This window comes from Rosa chinensis, chromosome 6, assembly GCF_002994745.2.
Source record: "Rosa chinensis cultivar Old Blush chromosome 6, RchiOBHm-V2, whole genome shotgun sequence".
Taxonomy (NCBI): Eukaryota; Viridiplantae; Streptophyta; class Magnoliopsida; order Rosales; family Rosaceae; genus Rosa; species Rosa chinensis.
Window position 1 is genome coordinate 42,738,945 of NC_037093.1, and position 20,892 is coordinate 42,759,836.

Genomic DNA, 20,892 nt, shown 5'->3' on the forward strand with positions numbered 1-20,892 from the left:
AGCTCTTAACTTCTGACTCTTCTAAAGTTAGGAGCCCTGAATTTAAAAATAAAATCTAAGCCATTTAACTGATCAAATGAACTGAAATTGTCCACATCAGCTAAAAATTTACCTAGGAACCTTTATTTTTGTAAATGCTGTCAACTCTCCTTCCAAAAAAAAACAAAACTACTGATATAGATTCAAACTCCAGTATTCATAAATCAATTTATAGTTATCTAAAAGTTATAGAGAAAACATTGTGAGAGCACCGTTAGGGAGAACAAACCCTAGCTAAGACAGAAAACGAGTCGTGCCTATCCGGCGGCGCGCCCTCGCTGAGGAGTTGTCGGACAGGACAGAAGGGACCTAGTGTCTGATTGTGAGAGGTCCAGTCGGAGAAGAGGTTGTCTGGGGATGATGGAGCAAACCAGATCGTTTCGCGACTTTGATATCGGCGGCAGGTAAGTGGGATCGGTATAGCTCTATCTGAGGAAAGAGCGCGGACAGCGTGAGGGTGGTTCACAATTGGGGTGGCGGGATCAGAGGTCTCTTGGCGCTGACGACCCGGTGGCGACTTTGCTGGTTTTCTCGGGCTTTCGATCCGGTCAGCTTGCTTTGATCTAGTTCGGTCGGCTTGGATTGGGTCTAGGGTGGGTGGCGCCCCTTTTCTGGGTAGTGGGGATGATGGAAGGTTGGTGGGTCAGATTGCACTTGCATCGTGTTAAGGCGGCGGCGGGATGAGATGGCTGCATAATGCCTCATGCAATTATCTTTTTAGGCTTGGGCTTGGTGAAATATGGGCCTGGGCTTTGGCTCTACGCCCAATTTATCTTTCAGTTTATTTATCTATTTTGATTTATTGTTTTACACTTTTTGTTAGACGTGGCTTTATGCCGGTAATAAGTCTCTACCATTTCTTGGTAAGGAGACGTAGGCTTTGTCCCGGACTGCACACTCTGTATACCTTGTTTCCCCGAGCGAGGCAACAACCTATTTGATTGATCAAATGGATGCAACCTCCTAGTGGCCAGATGAAATTGAGTGTTGTTGGATTTATTTACCAGCGGCAACATAGTAGAATTCTCTTTATGGTATGTCACCTCTATGTCAAAGCAAATAAAGTAGTCATTTGTGCACTCTTAGCTAATTGATGCTTGTTAGAATACATAGATTTTGTGGAGAGTCTTTGTATTATTTCGGGATGTTCTCTTTATACTTATCGTAATTTGGGGTCCAGGCTCTATGTCCCTCTTTGTATTTTGCAATTTCATTAATCAAACCTTGAGGGCAACCGCACCAGCCTTTTAAAAAAAAAACAAAACAAAACAACTGTCAAATCGCTTTGTTTCAGGATCTCCACAATCTCTCATTATTCTCTATCATGATCTTTCTCCAGCTGTCAAATGAATTGCTTCCTCTTCTTAGTTCTTAGGTAGTCGATTTCAATATCAAAATAGAAAGACCGAATACATATATAGCTAGAATTTGAATGATTTGGCTGATGTTGATAGTAGTAACCCAGAAAAACTCTGTATGATTAAATTGATTCAACAAGAAAGGAGTAGCATATCATCAGCCCTGATAAATTACTATTCACAAGTTACTCATGAGCTCTTCTATTTTAATGGCACAGGACACCAATTCCAAAGCTTTTAAATTTTGTTATTTGATTCTTAAGGTTTGGTACCTTAATTTCTAATGGTGATAGAGCTGCTCTTCCTTTTGCTTCTTTGTGGCAAAAGAGTAGGAATATCATTCAATAATAGGACCTGGAATCTCTGTTGAGAAAGTAACAGTTGAGCTGTTGAGGAATCAACTGCTGTGCTACCGTCAGTTGTGCTGTGCTGCTGGTGGCAAAAAAAAAAAAAACTAAATAACTCTCAATAACTTTTCCTATCTTGAAATATTGGATAAATTTAAATGATTTAGATTTTATTAACTTCATGTAACTTCAAGGATTCTAAGTTTAGAGAGCTGAATCTCTCTCTCTCTCATATCAAATTGTTTTCTACATATAAGATAAAACTTGGCAATATATATTATAAGACAGATGTGATCAAGTTGAAAATGAAAAAGTTTTTGAGATAGAGGGATAACAGCCAAGAGTGGCAAATGCAACAGGAAGCAAAGTGGCTTGGAGTCCGATTCCCTCACAAAGTAAATGAAAGCATTGCCATTCCCCGATTCGGTGAGAGGTAGCCAAGCGTCCTGCGGATTGAGCTCACTGCCTCCTCCCCAATTTGCAGATCCACTACTAGAAATATTGGTTATAAGGACATATTTTTTTCAATGTGTCCTAATAAGCTTATGAGGACGACCAAAAGAAATAGGAGCAAACCTCTGCTGCCCCCTCAAATTTTTTTTGCCAAAAGTTAAATTTCTCACTTTTTTTTCCCACACCAATTCGCACTTTAGCCTATATTATTTTAGGTTGGCCGATAAAATTGGCCTCTATCATTTTAGTTGACCTCTCTCTCTCTCTCTGCATCTCTTTTTTGTTGAACAAATTGCAGATCTAATTCTTTAGCTCACCGGATGGGTAATTCTCTCTCCTTATCGATCTGTCTATAGCTTTTTCTTCTTGCCAAATCTGTATGCTCTATCCAGATCATAATGTGACGGTGGCTTTCTCCTCTATCCAGATCGAAATAAGATTCATAATCCTTAATTATCTGGATGATATCATATAGGTTTAATTTTTGTTTTCGTCTACTCTTTAGCAGACGAGTCGGAAGAAAGGGTTTGGGCTCTATCGCCGCCAGTCCTGCAACCACGCGAAAGACGAGTCGGGCATCGCGCATGCGTTTGGGAAGGTATGCTTTTCCTTCAGGAACAATAATGAGACCCCTGTTAAAGTAATAGAACAATAAGTTAAGTTTCATCATCATGGCCTCCAAGCGCATCTTGAAGGCGCGCATCTCATAGATTTATTATTTAGAAACTAAATTTTGGTGTTTATAGTGTACCCATTAAGCTCAATTTGATAAATTGACAGTTTTAGTGTAGATATTGGTTGTAATTTTCAATTTGTTATATACCCAGATGGATATTTCAGTGAACTTTTGGTTAATTTTTATTAGGTCCTGTGGCTAAGGACATGTTTTATTGGCAAGCATTGATTAGGGGACCCCCTGATAGCCCATATGTAGGAGGTGTATTCCTTATTACCATTCATTTCCCTCCTGACTATCCTTTCAAACCACCTAAACTAACTTGTCTAATCTGCAAGCTTTGATCCTTGTGTTTATGGGTGTATGTTTTTTTTTTTTTGCTCGGAAAGATGACAGTGTTTTAGTTTTTAGGTTGCATTTAGGACTAAGGTCTTCCAATCGAATATCAATAGCAATGGAAGCATTTGTCTTGATATCCTCAAAGAGCAATGGAGTCCAACCCTTACTATCTCTAAGGTTCGGCTTTGTTATCTTGCAGGAACAATAATTAAACCCCTGTTAATTTCTAAGTTGGGATAAATCAAATTTTGCATTGCAATTTTAGTTTCTCTTCGTCATTGTTCAATTTACTGGTTTCTGGGTTCAATTTCAGCGCTTTTGTGCAAGCAAGTGCAAAATTTTACTCTTTCTTATTTTTTTGGTAGACGGGATCATGTGCTTGTATATAATTGACTTTGTGATTGTTGTGCGCTTTGTTGAAATTGGTGGTGGCAGAGGAGGAGGTTGGGAGGTGAATGATGAGGGAGAGAAATCAAGAGGTTGCGGCAGAGGAAGGGGCCGTCGTGGTCGAAGCGGTGGCTCTGGCAAAGATAGAGTTGATGCACTCGGTATATTATCGTAAGCACAATGACATTCTCATGTTCCTTCCTTTGTTTTGTATTTTTATTAATTATGAATTGAAGTATTGGATGTGCATGAAACAGTATGTAGGTCTGTTCAGTTAAATGGACCTAACATTAAATACTTCCAGTAGATCAATATGTGTAAATTCAATTATTTTATGTGGTCTTGGAAAAAACTATGGGAATACAGGAACATTCATTTGGAAATGTGTTACATTGTAGATGCATATATAATGTGTATCGGAAGGGTAATGCACTTGATCGGCATATGTTTTTTTTAAAAATATTTTAGACTGTTCTTTGTATTTGTAGGACACATATATTGTGCCATATGGCTTTTGAGTTGAATTTGGATAGGCGAAGTGATGGATTTGTGAAGGTTCATGATCTTTTAGAGCTAAACTTTAAGACATTTGCTAATATTTCATTGAGCTCATATACTGTTGATGTGATTAAGGAGGTTAGTCTTAACTTTCTTTAAACTTAATGATTGGAAGCGAGTAGGCTTTGGTATTCATTTGTTGTTTAGATGAACTACCTAAAGTGGAGATTTTATTATTGGAATCTTCTTTGTAGGCTGTCAGAAGGGATAATAAGAGTGTTTCAGCCTCTTGGAAGAAAATGGGGAACTTTTGATATGTGCAAACCAAGGCCACTCAACAACGGTAACTATCCTCGTTTATCTTGCATAGTTCTTCAAGTTTGATATATTAAGCTCCTTTTATAGAGATTCAAACCATTTAATACATGCTACAATTCGAACTGTTTTCTTGTATATATGTTATTACATTGTACTGAATATGAAAGTAATATTTCTATGTAATCTTGTGATCACGGTCAGGTCAGAGACGCTAGTCTTCATTCTTATACAAGGCTTGTAAAGTTTTGAAGATAGGGTTTGCTATAATACGCTATGAGTTGATTTCCTTGATTATATTTTGATATATTTATATGCTTTTTGTAGTGTTTATGACTACATAAAGTAGGTAGTAAAAGAAAAAAGAAATATGCTCTTCTACTCTATTTGATTGTTGTTTTTTGTGGCAGAACACATGCTCCACTTATTTTGGCAAGGACAAATCATTGGAGTTCATGCAGCTATGGATCTATTCAAGGTTGATAGAACATACTTAATGAGAAATTTAGTATAGTCAAAGTTCTCAAAAACGCTAGGCGCTAGTCGGGCGGTGACCCGGGGACTAGCGCCCAAGGGCCTATGCGGGGACTAGGTGGTTTTTAATTTTTTAATTATTTTTATTACGTATAATTATATATATAAAAATATTAAAATTCCAAAAATAGTTAAAATCGAAAAAAAATGTTTTAGAATGTGACAATCAAACTTATTATTAGCCAAAAAAAAAAAAAAAAACAATCATTCTAGACATTGCGTTTAGGGTGGAAGAGACCTAGCGGTGCACTGACTAGATGTCTTGTCGTTACCTAGTCAAATATTACGACTGTGAGGAGAACCAAACGATGTCGTGTTAGAGGCGATTTACATTCAATGAAATCAGAGCCTTGCGTAATCACTAATCTTTCAAGTCTTTTCCCTCTCCTCCTTCTCTTTCTCGCTTAGTGCTTTCTCTCTCCTCCAATTTTTCCGGCGATTCGTAACTCACCGAGCCAGAGACGATGAAAGAAGACAAAGATCAACAGACGGATATCACCAACGATAGTGCAAAGTGGAAGCTGGAAGACCCCGCCATCAGTGTTCTACTCGTGAAATAGAAAGCTCAAAGCTCCCTCTCGTCCAATTCAAAGGCGAGTAGGCGGCCGCCTAGGCCTTTTTTTAGAATCTTGAGTATGGTAGTTACGGTACTTCTTTAATTTCATTTTGTAGTTGATTCTCCTTAGATTGGATTTTAGTCTGTATACATATTCTGATAGTGTATTTTGGTGACTAATATATTTGTTTTGGCGCTTTTAAGAATGCTTGCAAGATATATTTTTTTTTGGATGGTTAAAGGACACGGTTTATGTGTCCTTATAGGCAAATGATGACTCTTTCTTTTCCATTTTCAGGACAATTTTCAGGACACAAAAATTGTGTCCTAGTAAGGTAAAGATGACACATTTTTCTTGATATAAGAACACATTTTAGGTGTCCTCTATTGGTTGCAAGAACACTTATTTTGGACTTTTAAGGATACAGTTTAAGTGTCTTAGCAAGAAAAAGAGGACATTTCCTTGTATATGACTTACAATGACTGCTGAATAAATGACTCTTTTTTTTAGAGTCCTTAAATGTATTAGAGGACTCTTTTCCAGTATCCTTAGATATAATTTTTCTAGTAGTGAGAAGTATTATTGATGTCATAATTACTTAATTAGTATCGAAATGGTCACTTGTAGGACTAGCAGTAGCACTTGTGATGGGAATAACTTCTGCAGAATCAGATTTTCTACTTGCGCTTTTAAAGGAGTGAACCCTATCGGCTGCCTCCGATTGACTTCATCGATATCAGCCACTTGTTCCATCCCTGCCATTTCCTTGAGCTTGATCTCTTGCAAAAACATGGTGCCCGACTGAGCTATCTTATAGCTTTGTGGGTTGTTTCAGTTTCAGCTGAGGTAGTATATATCCATGTGTTGTTGATTATGACTTAATTGGTATTGCATGATAACGTGGGTATTGAGGTGCCGATAAAATAATGTGGTGTGCGGCATTTTACTTTTTGAAACAGTGGTGCGCGACATTTTAATAACGACTTGATGACGATGCTGAAAGTCTGAAACAAGCAGATGGGTACTTGATAATGTAATGGCTGATGATTCATCAAAAACAACTGAATGGTCATGCTTAGTATATAATAGTAAACTTGCATTTTCTTGAGTCGAATTCTATTCAATTCAAGCATGTACAGGTATTCCATGCGCTTCATTACTTTTTTAAAGTTTTTTTTTTTTTTTTAGGAGGGAAAGGAAATTACAACGAGAAATCTCTACTACAACCAAACCTAAACTTATCAAAATTGAATGCTGAGAGGGCAAATAAAGGGAGCTTCTCTTTCCAAGTAATTGGGTTCTTCTGTCGATGACCTTGTCGTCATTGTGAAATTTTACTCTGATTTTTAAAAAATTATGAGGATATTCAAGCACCACGTAGATTGATGGGACTGGGACGTAACTTACATCGGGCGTATTCTAGCCGTACTCAATTAATAATTAGGAAAAGCTTACTTTATTATTGGGGACCTTTGTGCATGCATTACAGGTAATTGTTATTATTATTTTTTGGTTAAACAAATGTAGAGGCAATAATTGTATTTGTATCTCAATCTTGAGTAAATGTGTTGTGGTGGATTCTTTGAGTCATCAAATACAATATTATTTTTATTAAAACAAATATTAATAAATGTAACTAGAAACAAAATGGTTAAAAATATTTTCATCCGAATTATTTTTATAGCAAACTACATATACTCCCTTATCAAGATTTTAAAACACAAATAACTCCCCAACATTTAGTTTTACAAATTAAAGGACAAAAGTTTACACTTAAGGACATTTTGTCTTTAGTAAGTCTTTTACTTTCCTTTAGCATTTATCTTTTCCTTCAGTAAAAATAAAAATGACGGAGCGTAGTGGGTCCATACTTTTGAATTTGTTTGTTTAAATATATGACAGGTATAAATCCATCCTCTATACTCGAAGGTAAACAGTTATTTTTACTATTCATAATCCCGATCGTTGACAGACTTGAGTTAGTAGTCATCTGTAATATTACTAGCAAAGAATTGAAACAGGAAAAAGAAAAATTGAGAAAATTGAAAGACTTTAGAGAAAATCTTAAAAGAGATACTCCCGACTATTGGGATATCATCTTTAGGATTCAAACAAGAATCTATAAAATTGGGCAAGATATTGAAAATACTTTATATACTCTTAAAGAGGAGCAAAAACCTCTTGATTATTTGAGCATTGATTAGATCCGCATATCACTGGTATCAGAGCTAGAAAAGAGCTCAGAAAGGGGAGTCCTCAATGGAGACAATGTCTGATTTAATATTAGAGAAGTTGAATTCTCTACTTAAATCTGCTGATGAGAACAACAGATCTTACTAAAAGAATTATCTAGATGTCAAGATCATCTAGAAAGACTACCTGCTATAATCTACCAATTACAAAAATTGGAAAACAAAATAGATTATATTAAGGAACTTCCAAAAACGGAAGAAGAAAAGCTAACAAGTGTTAGTAGAAAAATCAATGAACAGCAAAAAACGTTGGATTCTATGAAAAATATACTGAAGGACAAGAAAGTGCCTACAGTAAAAACAAAGAAAGCTAATGGATTTAAACCATTAGAAAGACCATAAAAGAATCCTGTTCCTAACATGATTTTTCTGGAACCATCTACTAGTCAGACTAGTATCTGGTATGAAATGGAAAAAAGAGATATCAAAATGATGAGTATCTTCGGAAAAAAGAAAGGAGTACAACTCCTCAATGCTGAAGAATTCGAATTCAATGAAATTGAACAGGAGGTAAAAAACTCCGCAATTCCAAAATTAGATTTTAAACAAATCTATAAAAGGGGAAAATTTGATGTGTTGGATAGCCATCATTGTAAATTATTGGAATTTACAACCCCCTCTACGACAGGAGAAACAGATCTACTAATGATCACTCCTGATGAAGTTGCCCGAGCAAGAACATCAATTTATGCATATTGGAGCAGTCCAAGTATGCATAAAACTTTTTACATGAAAAGGCATAAACTGTTCAGTCCTATGTGTCTTACAAGACAATAGACTAACAGATTTTCAAGCTAGCTTTTTGGGAACCCTTGAAGCATCCTTATGCAATCAAGTGGCGTATTTTAACTGCTTCCCAAACTTCTCAACCAGCTTGAAAGATGCAGCTCACTGTCTACGATTAAGATTCAAGACAGATGGCATATCAAAGAAAAAAGATATGCAAGAATTAGCTATAGTATACAGAATATACTATAAACTGATTAGTACTACAGTAGAACCAAAGACAAGGATATCAAATATCCCAGGTCTTACTACTAGATTCCTCACCAGTTAGAAGAACCATTCGCAACAGATTCACAAGGTTACTTGGAATGAAGTAACTTTTCCTATTGAATGGAAATTGTCTGGTCCGAAAAAACCAGCAGAAAATGGCAAAGCGGAAATTTATGAAAGCAGAAAGACTGGAGATATTAGTCTAAAATTCGACGATCACAGAAAAAGTGACGTCTGTCCTGAAAATGTCAGGTTAAACAACAATCTTCTTAGAAGAAGCTACAGCACTAGAGAAGCTAGTGTGAGTGGTACCAAATTCTCTGTTGAGGATCCAATAGAACCTATCACTGAAGAAGAATTAGAAGCTGATCTAAACGGACCAGTAAATATGCTTAGAGCACAAAAGCTCTATGACCTCTATGATGAAGCAGAATCCTGCGAAAATCCTGAATGATTAGAAAAACTAATCGAAGAAATGAAAATTTTCAAACCAGGAAAAGAAAGAAAACTCCTTCCTTATCAGGATATTGAAATGGAAGGAGAAAACTCCAAAACAGTCATCATAAGAGAAAAGGGAAAAATAAAACTCCCTACACAGAAAGCCCCTACTGCGAAAAATGGAGAAAGAAATTCTCAAAGATTTGTCCCAGAGGACAATATACCCAGAATACCAATTTCCACTCATGGTATCTAGCTAAATCTAGACAAAGCTCTAGACAAGAGAAAACTCTTGACCAATGGGTTGATAGCCTGATAATGGCTTTAGCTCTAACCCTTGGAAAATTCAAAACACCAGATCTTCAGGTGTACTACGAAACTAGTCCCACCGGAGTAGCAAAAAGTATTACTTCTCTTTTAAAGAGACTGCCAGAGGAAAAGACTGGCTCGAAGAAATTAAAAATTTAAAATCTCTGTATGATTTTGCAGTACCCCTGTATGATCAATTCTGTGGAGATCTCTCAAATCTGAGTGAGAAGGCCAAGTCAAATATCCATGCTCTCAAAATTTGTGACATGAGATATTTTGAAGAATACTTGAATGAATTTCAAGAATATTACCGTACAATTGGCGAACTAGAAATTACTGATCTAGTCAACCTATTGCACAGGAAACTCCCTGAATCATGGAGGACAGCTATGAGAGAAAGCATAGCTGAAAAACTAATTGAAAGATTTTCAGTTGGAGGAATTGCCGACAGAATCAGGTAATTACTAAAAGAACAATGCAAAGCCAATCTTAGAGATAAGATGGCCAAAAAACAACTCAAAGGAGTTGAAAATTTCTGTTATGGAATGTCGGTTATGCCAACCAACTGGAGATGTCATGAATCCAAGTAGAGTACTTAGAATCTAGACAGCTGAATGTTCTACATGTCAAAAATTGGGAAGAAAGTAAGACGGAAGCAATATCGTCTGCTTACCAGGTGAACCCTGGTGCATTCGTTTGTGACTACTGCTTATGTCACGAAAAGAATGGACTTCCTATGTTTTGTGAAACGTCAAAAAAGACTTATCACAAAGAATGCTTCATAGCTGAAGCAAGAAGAAAGATCAAGAATGGCTTTGTGTAGAACAAGAATATGAAGAATATTTCTCTGAGTAAAAAGAGAAAGAACTAGAAACTCAGTTCCAAGAAATTACGAAATCATCTTCCTAAAAAATAAAGAAAGAAAAAATCGAGGAAGAAAAACTCGATACAACCACTGAATTGGTTGTAATACCAGAAAATGTTCTAGAAGAATGTAAACCATTCATATCTCAGGAACAAGCTCAAGAAAATGAGCTTCAACAATCGAAAGTCGTCTCTACTAGTAGATACAGCAACTACATAGAGATCGGACTCAAATTCCTTGATCACAAAAAATATCATCTACATGCCTTTGTGGATAATGGGTCAGGCTTTACAGTTGCAAAGAGATTTGCAATTCCAAAAGAACTCTGGAAAAAAGATAAGAAAAGAATAGCTATTGGTGTCCAGTTTGATGGAAGCCACCTAACCATGAACAGGTAGCTAGAAATGTTCACATCACCATGGGTGGAGGAACATTTGTAATCAACACTCTTTGGCAATAAGAAGGCCAATGATCTGATTTCTTGTTGGGAAATGATTTTATTCTCCAACAAAGATTCATCCAAGACGAAGAAGCAATAGGATTCAGAAAAGGGGACAGAGTGTACTGGGCAGATATGCTTACTCAAGCCAAAAGCGTAGTAGGTCCAAACTTTACTACACAATATCAGAGATCACAACAGAATAGTGGTGATCTTACCCCCTACAAACCCAAATTTGAAACCATCCTCCAAATTAAACAACAACAAGAACTACTTGTTGAAGAATCATCTTCTGAAGATGAAGAAGAAGAAGAAACAACTAGCGCAGATGAAGAAGCTAGGTTCATCCATGAGCATAAGCTCAAGCACTTTCAGAATAAGCTTGAGTCTAAAAAAACACACACTCTTGATAAAATCAAGAAACTACTCGAACAGAACATCGATGTAGACCCTCAGAAATTTTGGGAAAAAGACCCAGTGGTCTGTGAATTAAGATTACATGATATGAATGTCATCTGTCATGTCAAAGCTATTCCTCAGTACAAAGAGGAAGATAAAAAAGAATTCAGAAAAGATATTGAAGATCTCCTGAACAAGGGATTGATTCAACCATCCACTAGCCCTCATCATGCTCCATCATTCTACGTGAGAAATCATGCAGAAAACCTCAGAGGCAAAGCTAGATGGTAATTGACTACAGAGATGTCAACAAGAAGACTGTCAAAGACGGTTACCAAATTGCTCAAGTAAGAGTACTGATCAACCAGCTCAGAGGAGCTAAAGTCTTTTCAAAATTCGACGCAAAGTCGGGTTTCTGGCAAGTCAAGATGCATCCTGAGAGTGTTCCTCTTACTGCATTCAGAACACCACAAGGACATTACGAATGGTTAGTAATGCCTTTTGGTCTAAAACAAGCCCCTTCAATATTCCAAAGAAAGATGGATAACATCTTCAAACATGTGGCTTCATTCTGCGTCGTCTATATTGATGACATCCTTGTCTTCTCCAAAAATAGAGAAGAACACATGAAACACCTCTATGAGGTTGTAAAGCTGATAGTTCAGCATGAAATTATCCTAGGAGAAAATAAAATCTTCTTTATCCTAGATGAAGTTGATTTCCTAGGAATAAATATCAAGAATGGAGTAATAAAACTCCAACCTCACATCCTTGAGAAAATCTGGAAGTTCCCAGATAGAATTCCTGATGCTAAGAGTCTAGAAAGATTCTTAGGAGTTATCAATTATGGGAGAGATTTCATTCCCAAAATCTCATGACTAACAACAATGTTATCTCCTAAAACAAGTTCCAAGAGAAAATGGAATTTCACAAAAGATGATGAGAAAATTGTGAAGTAGATAAAAAATCTCTGCAAAAACCTCCCTCCTCTACAACAACCAGAGGAAAATGATGAAATTATCCTCCAAACAGATGCGAGTGATAATTACTGGTTCGGTTTTGTTCTGGTAAAAATGCCTGGAACTAACATTGAAAAAATCTGCAAATTTTGTAGCAGCAAGTTCAGCCCTGCAGAACTAAACTATCCCACAGGGGAAAAATAAATTTTGGTTGTCAAGAAAACAATTTTAAATTCTCCAGCTTTTCTTGGAAAACCCTTTACTGTCCGCACCGATTGTGCTAGAGTAAAGAATTTCAAAAATTATAAACTTGATAAAGCTGCTGATAGAGGAAGATTAGCAAACTGGCAATTATTTCTTAACCAATATAATCATAATGTTGAATTAATTGCAGGAAACAAGAATCATCTTTCAGACGCCCTAACCAGAGAAATGGGAATGTTCGGCCAAAAAGATGACGACGAAGGTCGCAACCCCATAAGCAGAAGAACTGGGAAAGAACATGAAACTGATGAGGATCCTAAAGAAAAAATCCTCAAAAGATTTCTGCTAAGCCCGAAAGGTTTGGCCACAACTGATCAATCCTAGGGTAAAGGATTGGCTAGCCCGTCTCAAACGGCAGACGGTAAAGGCTCATCAAGACCGTTGACGGCTGTTGCTTTGCCAAAAAGCAAACCAACTCCAACTGAAGTTATAAATGTTTTTAATTATGAATTAAGAACCTTTGCTGATCCTATGTTCAGAACTGGTAGGAGGCTAGCTTACCACCAGAAGGCAGTCCTGGATAACCTCTTATTTGCCTTTCAAGAAAGAAATAATGGTATTATGTTCCCAGCTTTGTTTGCATTAGCTGAAGAACTCCATGAAAATGCTAGACCACAGCATGAAGAAGTATATATAGCAGAGTATTGTCAGAAGTGAAAAAATTCACTATCTTGAAGATCCAGAAAGTGCTAGAGTTCCTATCATAGCACTAAAAGAATCAGATTGGTTTAACTTCCATAATCTGATTGGAAGCCATAATTCTGAAAACTGTATTCCTCCAACCCTCTTCATTGTTGCAGGACCTTATGTTGGAAGATATGGAGTTAATGTTCAGAGTGAACATCCTCAAGAACACAAGGTTTGGCTTGTTGAAAATGATTTTGTTCATAATCTATGGACCAAAACAAATGATGATCTCAAAGGCCTACCCCCTATCATCGTCAACACGGTCAAAAATATCAGAAAAAATGACTGTACTCTTAGACTGAAGTTCAGATCTACTCCACTAGAATGGATTCAGAGAACAAACAGTGAAGTTGAATACATTTCTCCTTATCATTATGTGAGAATTATTCAAAAAGATATCTTCAGCCTGCCTGTGTTGGATACAATGGCCAGCCAAATTCAAGTACCCCATGGTGAAGGCCATGTCTCTCGAATACATCAAGAAGATTATAACGTCCCGAACCTGAAGTTACCGGTTTACTAGTCATTTGGACGGTAAACGGCCTTTACTTCCACTTTTACTGTCGTTTCAGTGCTTTTAGTGATCCTAAAAGTTGACTTTTTATTCGGGTCAAAATTTGAGAAAATGTTCTTCATGAAAGTTGTAAGGGATGTTAAACCGAGCGCGTGGATATGTGGTACGTAAAAATCGGAGTTTGTATGCGAAAGTTATAAGCGAAAGACGAAAGTTACTGTTCATGTAGTAAGTTTCTATAAATAGCCGAGTTACTGTGGTAAGTTGCCATTTTTGGAAACTTACCCAGTTTTTCTCTCTCTTCTCCCCCAACCTTTTCTTCCTCTTCGGCCCGATTCTTCCTCTTCGGCCCGATTCTTCCTCCTCCGGCCACCCCACGATGGAATCTGGACATCAGCTGGCTCGCCTCCTCACCCTGATCACGTCTGTGGTGGTGTTTTGCAGCAATTTGGCCGGAAGAGCTCGATTGGGAGCTGTGAAGGTTACTGTAGCAGATCGGGATTTCAGTCGATTTCCGGCAATTCCGGCCGTCTCCGGCCACCAAACCGGTGTCGAAGGTTCGGTTTTTGACATAGATCATTTCCCCTAAGGACTTTCATTTCAATTTATAGTGTAGAGGTCGAATTAACGATTTGCAGTGTTTTAATTCCGGTTTTTAGCCCATTAAATCCTATAAATTGTGTAGAGCTTGCATGTGAAGTTCGGTAATTTTTGGAGAAACTTGGAATTAATTATGAATTTTGAAGTTTAGGGTTTCGATTATCGAATTACGAGAATCCGACCGTCGGATATCTCTCGGTTCTGACTTGGAACCTTTAAGATAATGAATTAGTATTAGAGGTAAAATTTGGGTTGAATCCGAGAACAAGTGGAGAGTTGATTAGTGAGGGTTTGATTATGGGATTCGTATTAAATTGTCGAATTATCGCTTATGGAATATAATCGTGTACAGGGCGACGTACCGAGCTCTGGCTCGATGAAGGAACTCGTATGCGTGATCGTCGGAATAGTACTGTGAGTGGACGTTTATTTTCAAAGAATGATGCATGCATTTATTTATTTGTTTCTGAGATAATAATTTGTTTATCGTATTACTTTCCTGAGCATATGGTTATTTTCAGAAATGGTTTTGGATATTTGATTATTTGAAGATTTTTATGGCGTGCGGGGTCACGTCATTGGATTATGCTTATCTTCTCTTATTTATTTATTTCTGAGGTGATTTCCGGAATTATACCCTTAATTATAATCTATTTCGATTTGAGACTTTTAATGGATTTTCGAAATGGGATTTCGATGGAGTTATATTCCTTATTTATTTATCGACTTCGGTTTTGGCATTTGGAATGCCTTGATGATGATTTTGAAATTGGTTTTGTTTCGGTTTACGGAAAACATGCTTATTATTATTTTCTTCCTATTTATTTGAATTTGAGATTATCTTGGCGTGTGGGACACGTCATTGGAAATTCTTTTACGAGAGATGGGGAAGCCTTATGTATTTATGGATTTACTTGGTTTTCGGATTTTCTGTTGCCATACTTTGGGTGACTATTATCATTGCTAGCATTGATCTTCCGCCTTTGTGGCGAGGTGATGGGATTACCGAAGCCCTCCGCCTTCGTGGCGCTGGTTACTGTCTCTGTGACAGTAATTCTCAAGCCCAGTATCCTATCGCTACACATAGTGGCGTAAGGGTATATTACGGGAGTAATGGGAGTACTTTAGCCTGGGAGGCTATCACCCGAGCGTGGGAGGCTCACTCGTATGGCTATCGTCTTCCCCTACTCATTATACTATTTTCGACTAGCGGGGCTAGTCCGATTTATTTTAGCCAGCGGGGCTGGTTTTATTTCCTTGAGTATCAGAGTTGCAACCTTTTCTTTTAATCGTTTGTGACTAGCGGGGCTAGTCGGTTTTCATGAGCTGAACTCCTCTTGTTTTATTTTCGTTAATCATTGCATGCATCGAGAATTTTTAAAGAAATAAATGTGGGAAAGTATAAAATTCCTTTTGTTTAAAATTGTTTCTTTTTGTCCACTCACGCTAATGTTTTTATGTACTTTCCCCTGGGCCCTTCGGTTTCAAATGCCCAGTTTGCAGGCAAAATTAGTTGAGGTCGATCGTACACGGAGTTGAGGCATAGTCAACAGCTTGACGTCCGCGTTTGCCTTTGAGTTGGGTTTTCCTTATATACCTTTCTATTAGAATTGCTCTGATTACCTGTGGGATTTGTGTTATTCAAGTTGTATTTTGTGTTATGTGAATTGGACGACGTTGTGATTTGGGGAGCAGGGTGGCACCAGGAGAATAAGGATGAATGACTTAGAAGTGTAAATTTCCTTTCTACAGGTTTTGGGTAGTCCATTTTAGGAGAAGTTCTGCCAAATTTTTGGAAGAATTTCTTCTAAGGTGGGCCCCACAGGGCCACCTCGGATTTCAGGGTGAAATCTGGGGCGGGACCTGTCAAAGATCATCTAAGAAGATACAAGAAATACTTTCCTGACAGCAGGAGAAAAAATAATTATCACTGCTTATGATCATCCTGAAGCAATCAATAGTGACCTCTTCATATCTCTCACAAAAAAAGAGATAGACTCGACACTAGCATGCTTACAGTGGATTGAAAAACTTGAAAAAGACAACCACTACAAAGTGTATGTAGATACAGATGTCGAGGAAAATGCAACTACTGTCAGAATGGCCAGGATGGATAGCAACTCCTTTGTCCTCGGTCACAACTCAGAAACAAACGAGAACATGTGAAGTAGCAGGTGTAGAAAGCACCGAAAAGTACTTTTGGACTCTTCCCAAAAGCTGCTTTTTCTTTTCAGAAAAGAACAAGGTGAAAAACATTTCACTTAAAGGAATCTGCTTTTCGCCAACCGACCTCCACCATCAGGAGCACTCACGAAAGCAGAATTTCACGGAGTTGTTATGTACATTTTGATGTTTTGAATTCCAGTTTGAGTTCCGCTCTCTATATAAGGAGCTTTAGGTTTCATTCTAAGGCATTTGAAATTTGAGCAGAATTAGATTCTCTCAAGAAGTAAGAAAGCCATAGTAGCAGCAGTAGTAGGTTTTCTATAATCTTTTGATGCAGTGTGCATTTCAAGTAAGTACTTGTAATCAGTCATGAGTAGCTAAATAGCTTTTAGCTGTTTGCCCAAGAGTGAGGCTCTGGGTTCTGTATCTGTATTTATGTTTGAATAAATAAATTCAGCTTGTGCAAATACACTGTCACAAAAATATTTTGGTTGTTTCTGCATTTGTACGTAGCAGTAGCAGTTATTAGTAGTAGCAGTTGTTATGTTTTTTGTTTAAAAAACTAAACCCTTTATCATATTAAGGCAGCAGTGATTCCGCCCTGTTAGTAGCCGCTTAGACAGGAAGTCGTTAGGCGAAATTGTGGCATGTTGAAGGCTAGTCCTTAGGCTGATATTGTGTGAAGAATTTTTAGCAGAAAATATTGGCTGTTACTGTGAAAAATTGTGAAAGGGTAAGAGGGAATAGGGTGTGTCCTTAATTGTATAAGGGGAAAGGTTGTGGACTTTTGTGTTAAATGAAAGGTTGTCTGGTAGTACTTTGTAGTTGTCTTTTTTTTTTTTTTTTTTTTATATCTAGATTACTACTTATAATTTTTTTTTTTTTTGAGAAAAGATTACTACTTATAATTAGTATAACATCGTCATTGAAAAGCGCATGCATGTAAACTTCAATTGTAGATTTGAAGGGGATTCGTTTTGTCAAAGAGAAATAGCGCTAGTAGAAGAGCACATAGTTCAGTGGGCATTATATAATTGAATCAGTAATTGTCATCACCAAATGCATTCTGTTCTTGGAGATTCTAGCTTGGATGAAGGTCTATACATGAGACAGAGGGCAAATACGTTGCCATATACAATATTATCCAATACAAAATATTTGATATTGCCAAAAAAAGAAATACAAAAGATTTAAGCCTCGAGTTGGGGTTAGGCCACTTGCAGTTAGGTTACTGTCTACAATCCAATATTGCATAATCAAATCTTTAAAACTATAACTGTTTGGTTGATAAAGGATTAAACATGTGGCAATACTGCATTTATTTCACTATGCATATTCATAAACTATCAGAAAATTAAAGTGAAGCAATGAAAGCCAATCTCTTTATGCTAGGCGGGTTGACCCATCAGTTCTAAACTTTCCAATATCTCAAAAGCAACAAATTCCTGGATGTGCTTACCTCTAATTTCTCCTACCACTTTCCTACCTTACTGTAACAGTGGCTGAGCAACAGCTCATGGCCGTTTTGAAAATGCTAAAAGACCAAGGATTTGGTAGAAACAGGTACGAGTGTTTCATGTGTAATACGAGGTGCTCCCAACGAGAAGCATTTTACGTGCTTCCCCAAGAAGTTTTTCCCAAGTACATTTTCGCGAAGTGTTACTGAGCTAAAAACAGTCCGTCCTCACAGATCCTAAATAGTGATTAAGGCCTGAAGAAGTTGGCTTTTAGGCCGTTGTGAGCTATATTCCATGATGCAGCAACAACTAAAATAACACTCAAACACAGGCCTAAGCATCCAAGTCCCATGTTAATACACCACATCACCCCTTTTGGTTGTGGTTTCTTGATAGCAATCCACATCCAACATGGATAAGCATACGTCAAAGGTAATGTCACCCCTCCTAAAATAGGTGCCAAACTTCCCAAGAATGGAAAGGTCACTGCTGCAAAAAATGTCACTCCTCCAAAGAACACACGCAAAGCTGTTCGAAGCCACCTAGCGCATGGCATGTTCTTCCTGCTAGTGTAATTCGACTCCAACTTGTCGAAAATCACCATTCCATAGATTTGGAATGTGCTTAAGCAGTGAACGATTACCAGTATGTAAATGAGTCCCAGCACTACTTTTGATGTGTCATGTGCATGGAATTGCGAAATTGCGATCAATAGTCCTCCATTAGAGGAGGGTACCTGCAGAGCAACAGAGCTTATGATTGCGCACAAAGATTGGTTATGGATATGGACCTATATACATTCATTGTTCGAAAAAGGGATTGAAATGATCTCTCACCTTGTTTCCATATGTCCAGAATCCAGCTATGGCTACAGGAAGCAAACAGATGGCTATGAGTGCGTATGATATAGTCACTCCTCTCCACATTGTCTTAGATGTTGGGAATTTTGGATTTGTTGGCAAGGTCCCCTGCACGTTAGCAGATAAGTACTTTAGCCTTTAGATGCCATTACAAATTCACTACTTAATTTAACCTGCCAGCTCTCATACCCACTCACAGTTAATCCGACAAACGTCCAAGAAATATAAAAGTTTTAAACTACGTAATTCTAGACGTAAGTACAATATCGGTGGCAAAATGTAATGAAGAGGCCGGAGCTCACCTGTATCTCAAGAATAACATTGTGACCTCTGAATGCAAGACAAATGATACCTATTGCATTCATTATCCCACCAAACCTATCCATGTTAGACTCCATTGCTGGCGGGTCGTATGACACGTTATTGATCCTGCCCTTTCCAATTGAAAGACCCCAAACCAGAGTACAATACACAACTGCAGTTGTAGTGCCAATAAATGAGACCCAAGCCATGGAGTTCAGATTTGGAAACTGAGCCACAGCTATGGCCATGCACATGAACACCAAGAAGCACTCTGAACCGGTCAATGATTTGGGATCACAGGTTGATCCGTCCCTACACACAGTTCTGATGAAAAGCAGTATTGTTCCACCTCCTATGATGATTAGTTGTACACATGTACCAGCTGAAAGATACATTACTGGAACCAGAGCTAGAACTTTCCCCAGCTTTTGACCTGCATGGACAACAAAATAATATAACATGATTAACACTAAATATTTTCTCAACATTAATTTATAGACCATAGATCTCTGATAGAACTTAGTTACTAACCGAAAGCTGTCATTGCTAGGTCGAGGTATCTACTGTAACGAATTCCAGAGTCTGATTCGTGTAGGTGTACTAGAAGCCATATGGTGTAGAGCTGCCATGTGAATGCAAGTGACAAGCATACAGTTCCCCATGACCTGCAACCATCGGAAATATATTGTTACAAGAATTTATTAAACCAAGAGAACAGATAGGATGGTTATGAGTGATAAACATATATATCTGCTTCCTTTTATTTGACCAAAATGTCAAAAGTATATTATAGTTTTATAAGTTCAGCCACATGGATGTATCTTTAATATATATGTGTTCTATGTGCTTTTGATTCCAAACCTCTTATTGTTCAAAAAAAAAAAAAAGACAAAGATTCCAAAACAGATAATTCAGATATTGGAATTGAAAAACTAGAAAAGTGGAAAAACTCTAAGAACTCAAATCGATCCAACTAGTAAATAGCATCAACTCCAGCAAGATCACAAAAATCAGCTGGAACCTATTCTCAAACCATCAAAGCCAAACATGCCGAACAACTAGAAACAATTCGCCATGAAAATGTAATTTTTGCAGAATTAATCCATACAATTTATCCAAAACTTTACCATTGACTAATTCAGACTAAAATCTCATAGCATAATATATCAAATTGTGTACTACATATACCAGAAAACTTCGGAATATATACAAGACCTATTTGAGTTGAAAAGGCAGAGTTTTTGAGATAGAGGTAATGTTACTTGCCATCCAAGAGTGGCAAATGCAACAGGAAGCAAAAGGGCTTGGACTCCGATTCCCGAACATTGTAAATGAAAGCTAGCAGAGAAAGCATTGCCTTTCCTCGACTCGGTGAGAGGTAGCCAAGCGTCCTGCGGATTGAGCTCACCATCTTCCCCCCAATTTGCAGACGTAACATTATTGATGTCGTAATCAGCATCCAAATGATTACTTGTGGGACTAGCAGTAGCACTTGTGATGGGAATGACGTGTGAAGAATCAGACCCTCTACTTGCGCTGTTAAACGAATGAACCCTATCCACTGGCCTCCGATTCGCTTCATCAGCCACTTCTTCCATCCCTGCTATTTTCTTGAGCTGTCTTGCAAAACACAGAGGGCCCAGCTGAGGTAGCTAATAGCTGTGTGGGTTGTTTCAGTTTCAGCTGAGTTTGAATATATGTATGGAAAAAACTTCGCCAACCAGCCCTGGTCAGCAAGGGCTGCCCATGATTCCCTAGTAACCAATCAAGACTTTACATGTAGAGCACCCTTTTGTCTCTTCCTTTACCAAAAATATCTTATGATCTATTGCATATCTAATTACTTACAATTATTAAGGAAACGTAGTGGGCCCATATTTG

At 37.6% G+C, this 20,892-nt stretch overlaps 2 protein-coding genes across 12 annotated transcripts; one reads left to right on the plus strand and one right to left on the minus strand.

The window, feature by feature from the left end:
• The first annotated feature begins 2,412 nt into the window (after window positions 1-2,412).
• On the plus strand, window positions 2,413-6,243 carry LOC121050169 (ubiquitin-conjugating enzyme E2 11-like). Of its 11 annotated transcripts, none has more exons than XM_040509489.1 (7): window positions 2,426-2,521; window positions 2,706-2,795; window positions 3,285-3,389; window positions 3,648-3,770; window positions 4,352-4,440; window positions 4,823-4,890; window positions 5,355-5,571. In XM_040509489.1, the coding sequence occupies exons 2-7, from the start codon at window positions 2,782-2,784 to the stop codon at window positions 5,412-5,414; spliced, it is 459 nt and encodes a 152-aa protein (XP_040365423.1). In that variant the 5' UTR covers window positions 2,426-2,521; window positions 2,706-2,781; the 3' UTR covers window positions 5,415-5,571. The 11 variants fall into 11 exon arrangements, 10 of the variants coding, with proteins under 10 accessions (XP_040365427.1, XP_040365423.1, XP_040365426.1 ...); XM_040509490.1 differs by having other exon boundaries at window positions 2,456-2,521; window positions 2,703-2,795; window positions 5,355-5,572; XM_040509491.1 differs by lacking the exon at window positions 2,426-2,521 and adding an exon at window positions 2,573-2,603 and having other exon boundaries at window positions 2,703-2,795; window positions 5,355-5,572.
• Window positions 6,244-17,963: 11,720 nt separating this feature from the next.
• Window positions 17,964-20,691, minus strand: LOC112173930 (lysine histidine transporter-like 8). Its single transcript, XM_024311613.2, has 5 exons — window positions 20,278-20,691; window positions 19,543-19,676; window positions 19,011-19,444; window positions 18,685-18,816; window positions 17,964-18,584 (listed from the first exon to the last, which is right to left on the minus strand). Exons 1-5 carry the CDS (start codon window positions 20,607-20,609, stop codon window positions 18,096-18,098), a joined length of 1,521 nt encoding a protein of 506 aa, XP_024167381.1. The 5' UTR covers window positions 20,610-20,691; the 3' UTR covers window positions 17,964-18,095.
• Between the last annotated feature and the right edge of the window lie 201 nt (window positions 20,692-20,892).

Coding starts and splice junctions, on each gene's coding strand:
- LOC112173930 (XM_024311613.2), bottom strand. CDS start 20,609: ATGGAAGAAGTGGCTGATGAAGCGAATCGGAGGCCAGTGGATAGGGTT. Junction 18,817..19,010: donor ATGTTATTCTTGAGATACAG/GTGAGCTCCGGC, acceptor GCTAACGTGCAG/GGGACCTTGCCAACAAATCC. Junction 18,585..18,684: donor TCTGGACATATGGAAACAAG/GTGAGAGATCAT, acceptor GTTGCTCTGCAG/GTACCCTCCTCTAATGGAGG.
- LOC121050169 (XM_040509485.1), top strand. CDS start 2,659: ATGATATCATATAGGTTTAATTTTTGTTTTCGTCTACTCTTTAGCAGA. Junction 4,441..4,822: donor ACCAAGGCCACTCAACAACG/GTAACTATCCTC, acceptor TTTTTGTGGCAG/AACACATGCTCCACTTATTT. Junction 4,891..5,354: donor CAGCTATGGATCTATTCAAG/GTTGATAGAACA, acceptor TTTCTCGCTTAG/TGCTTTCTCTCTCCTCCAAT.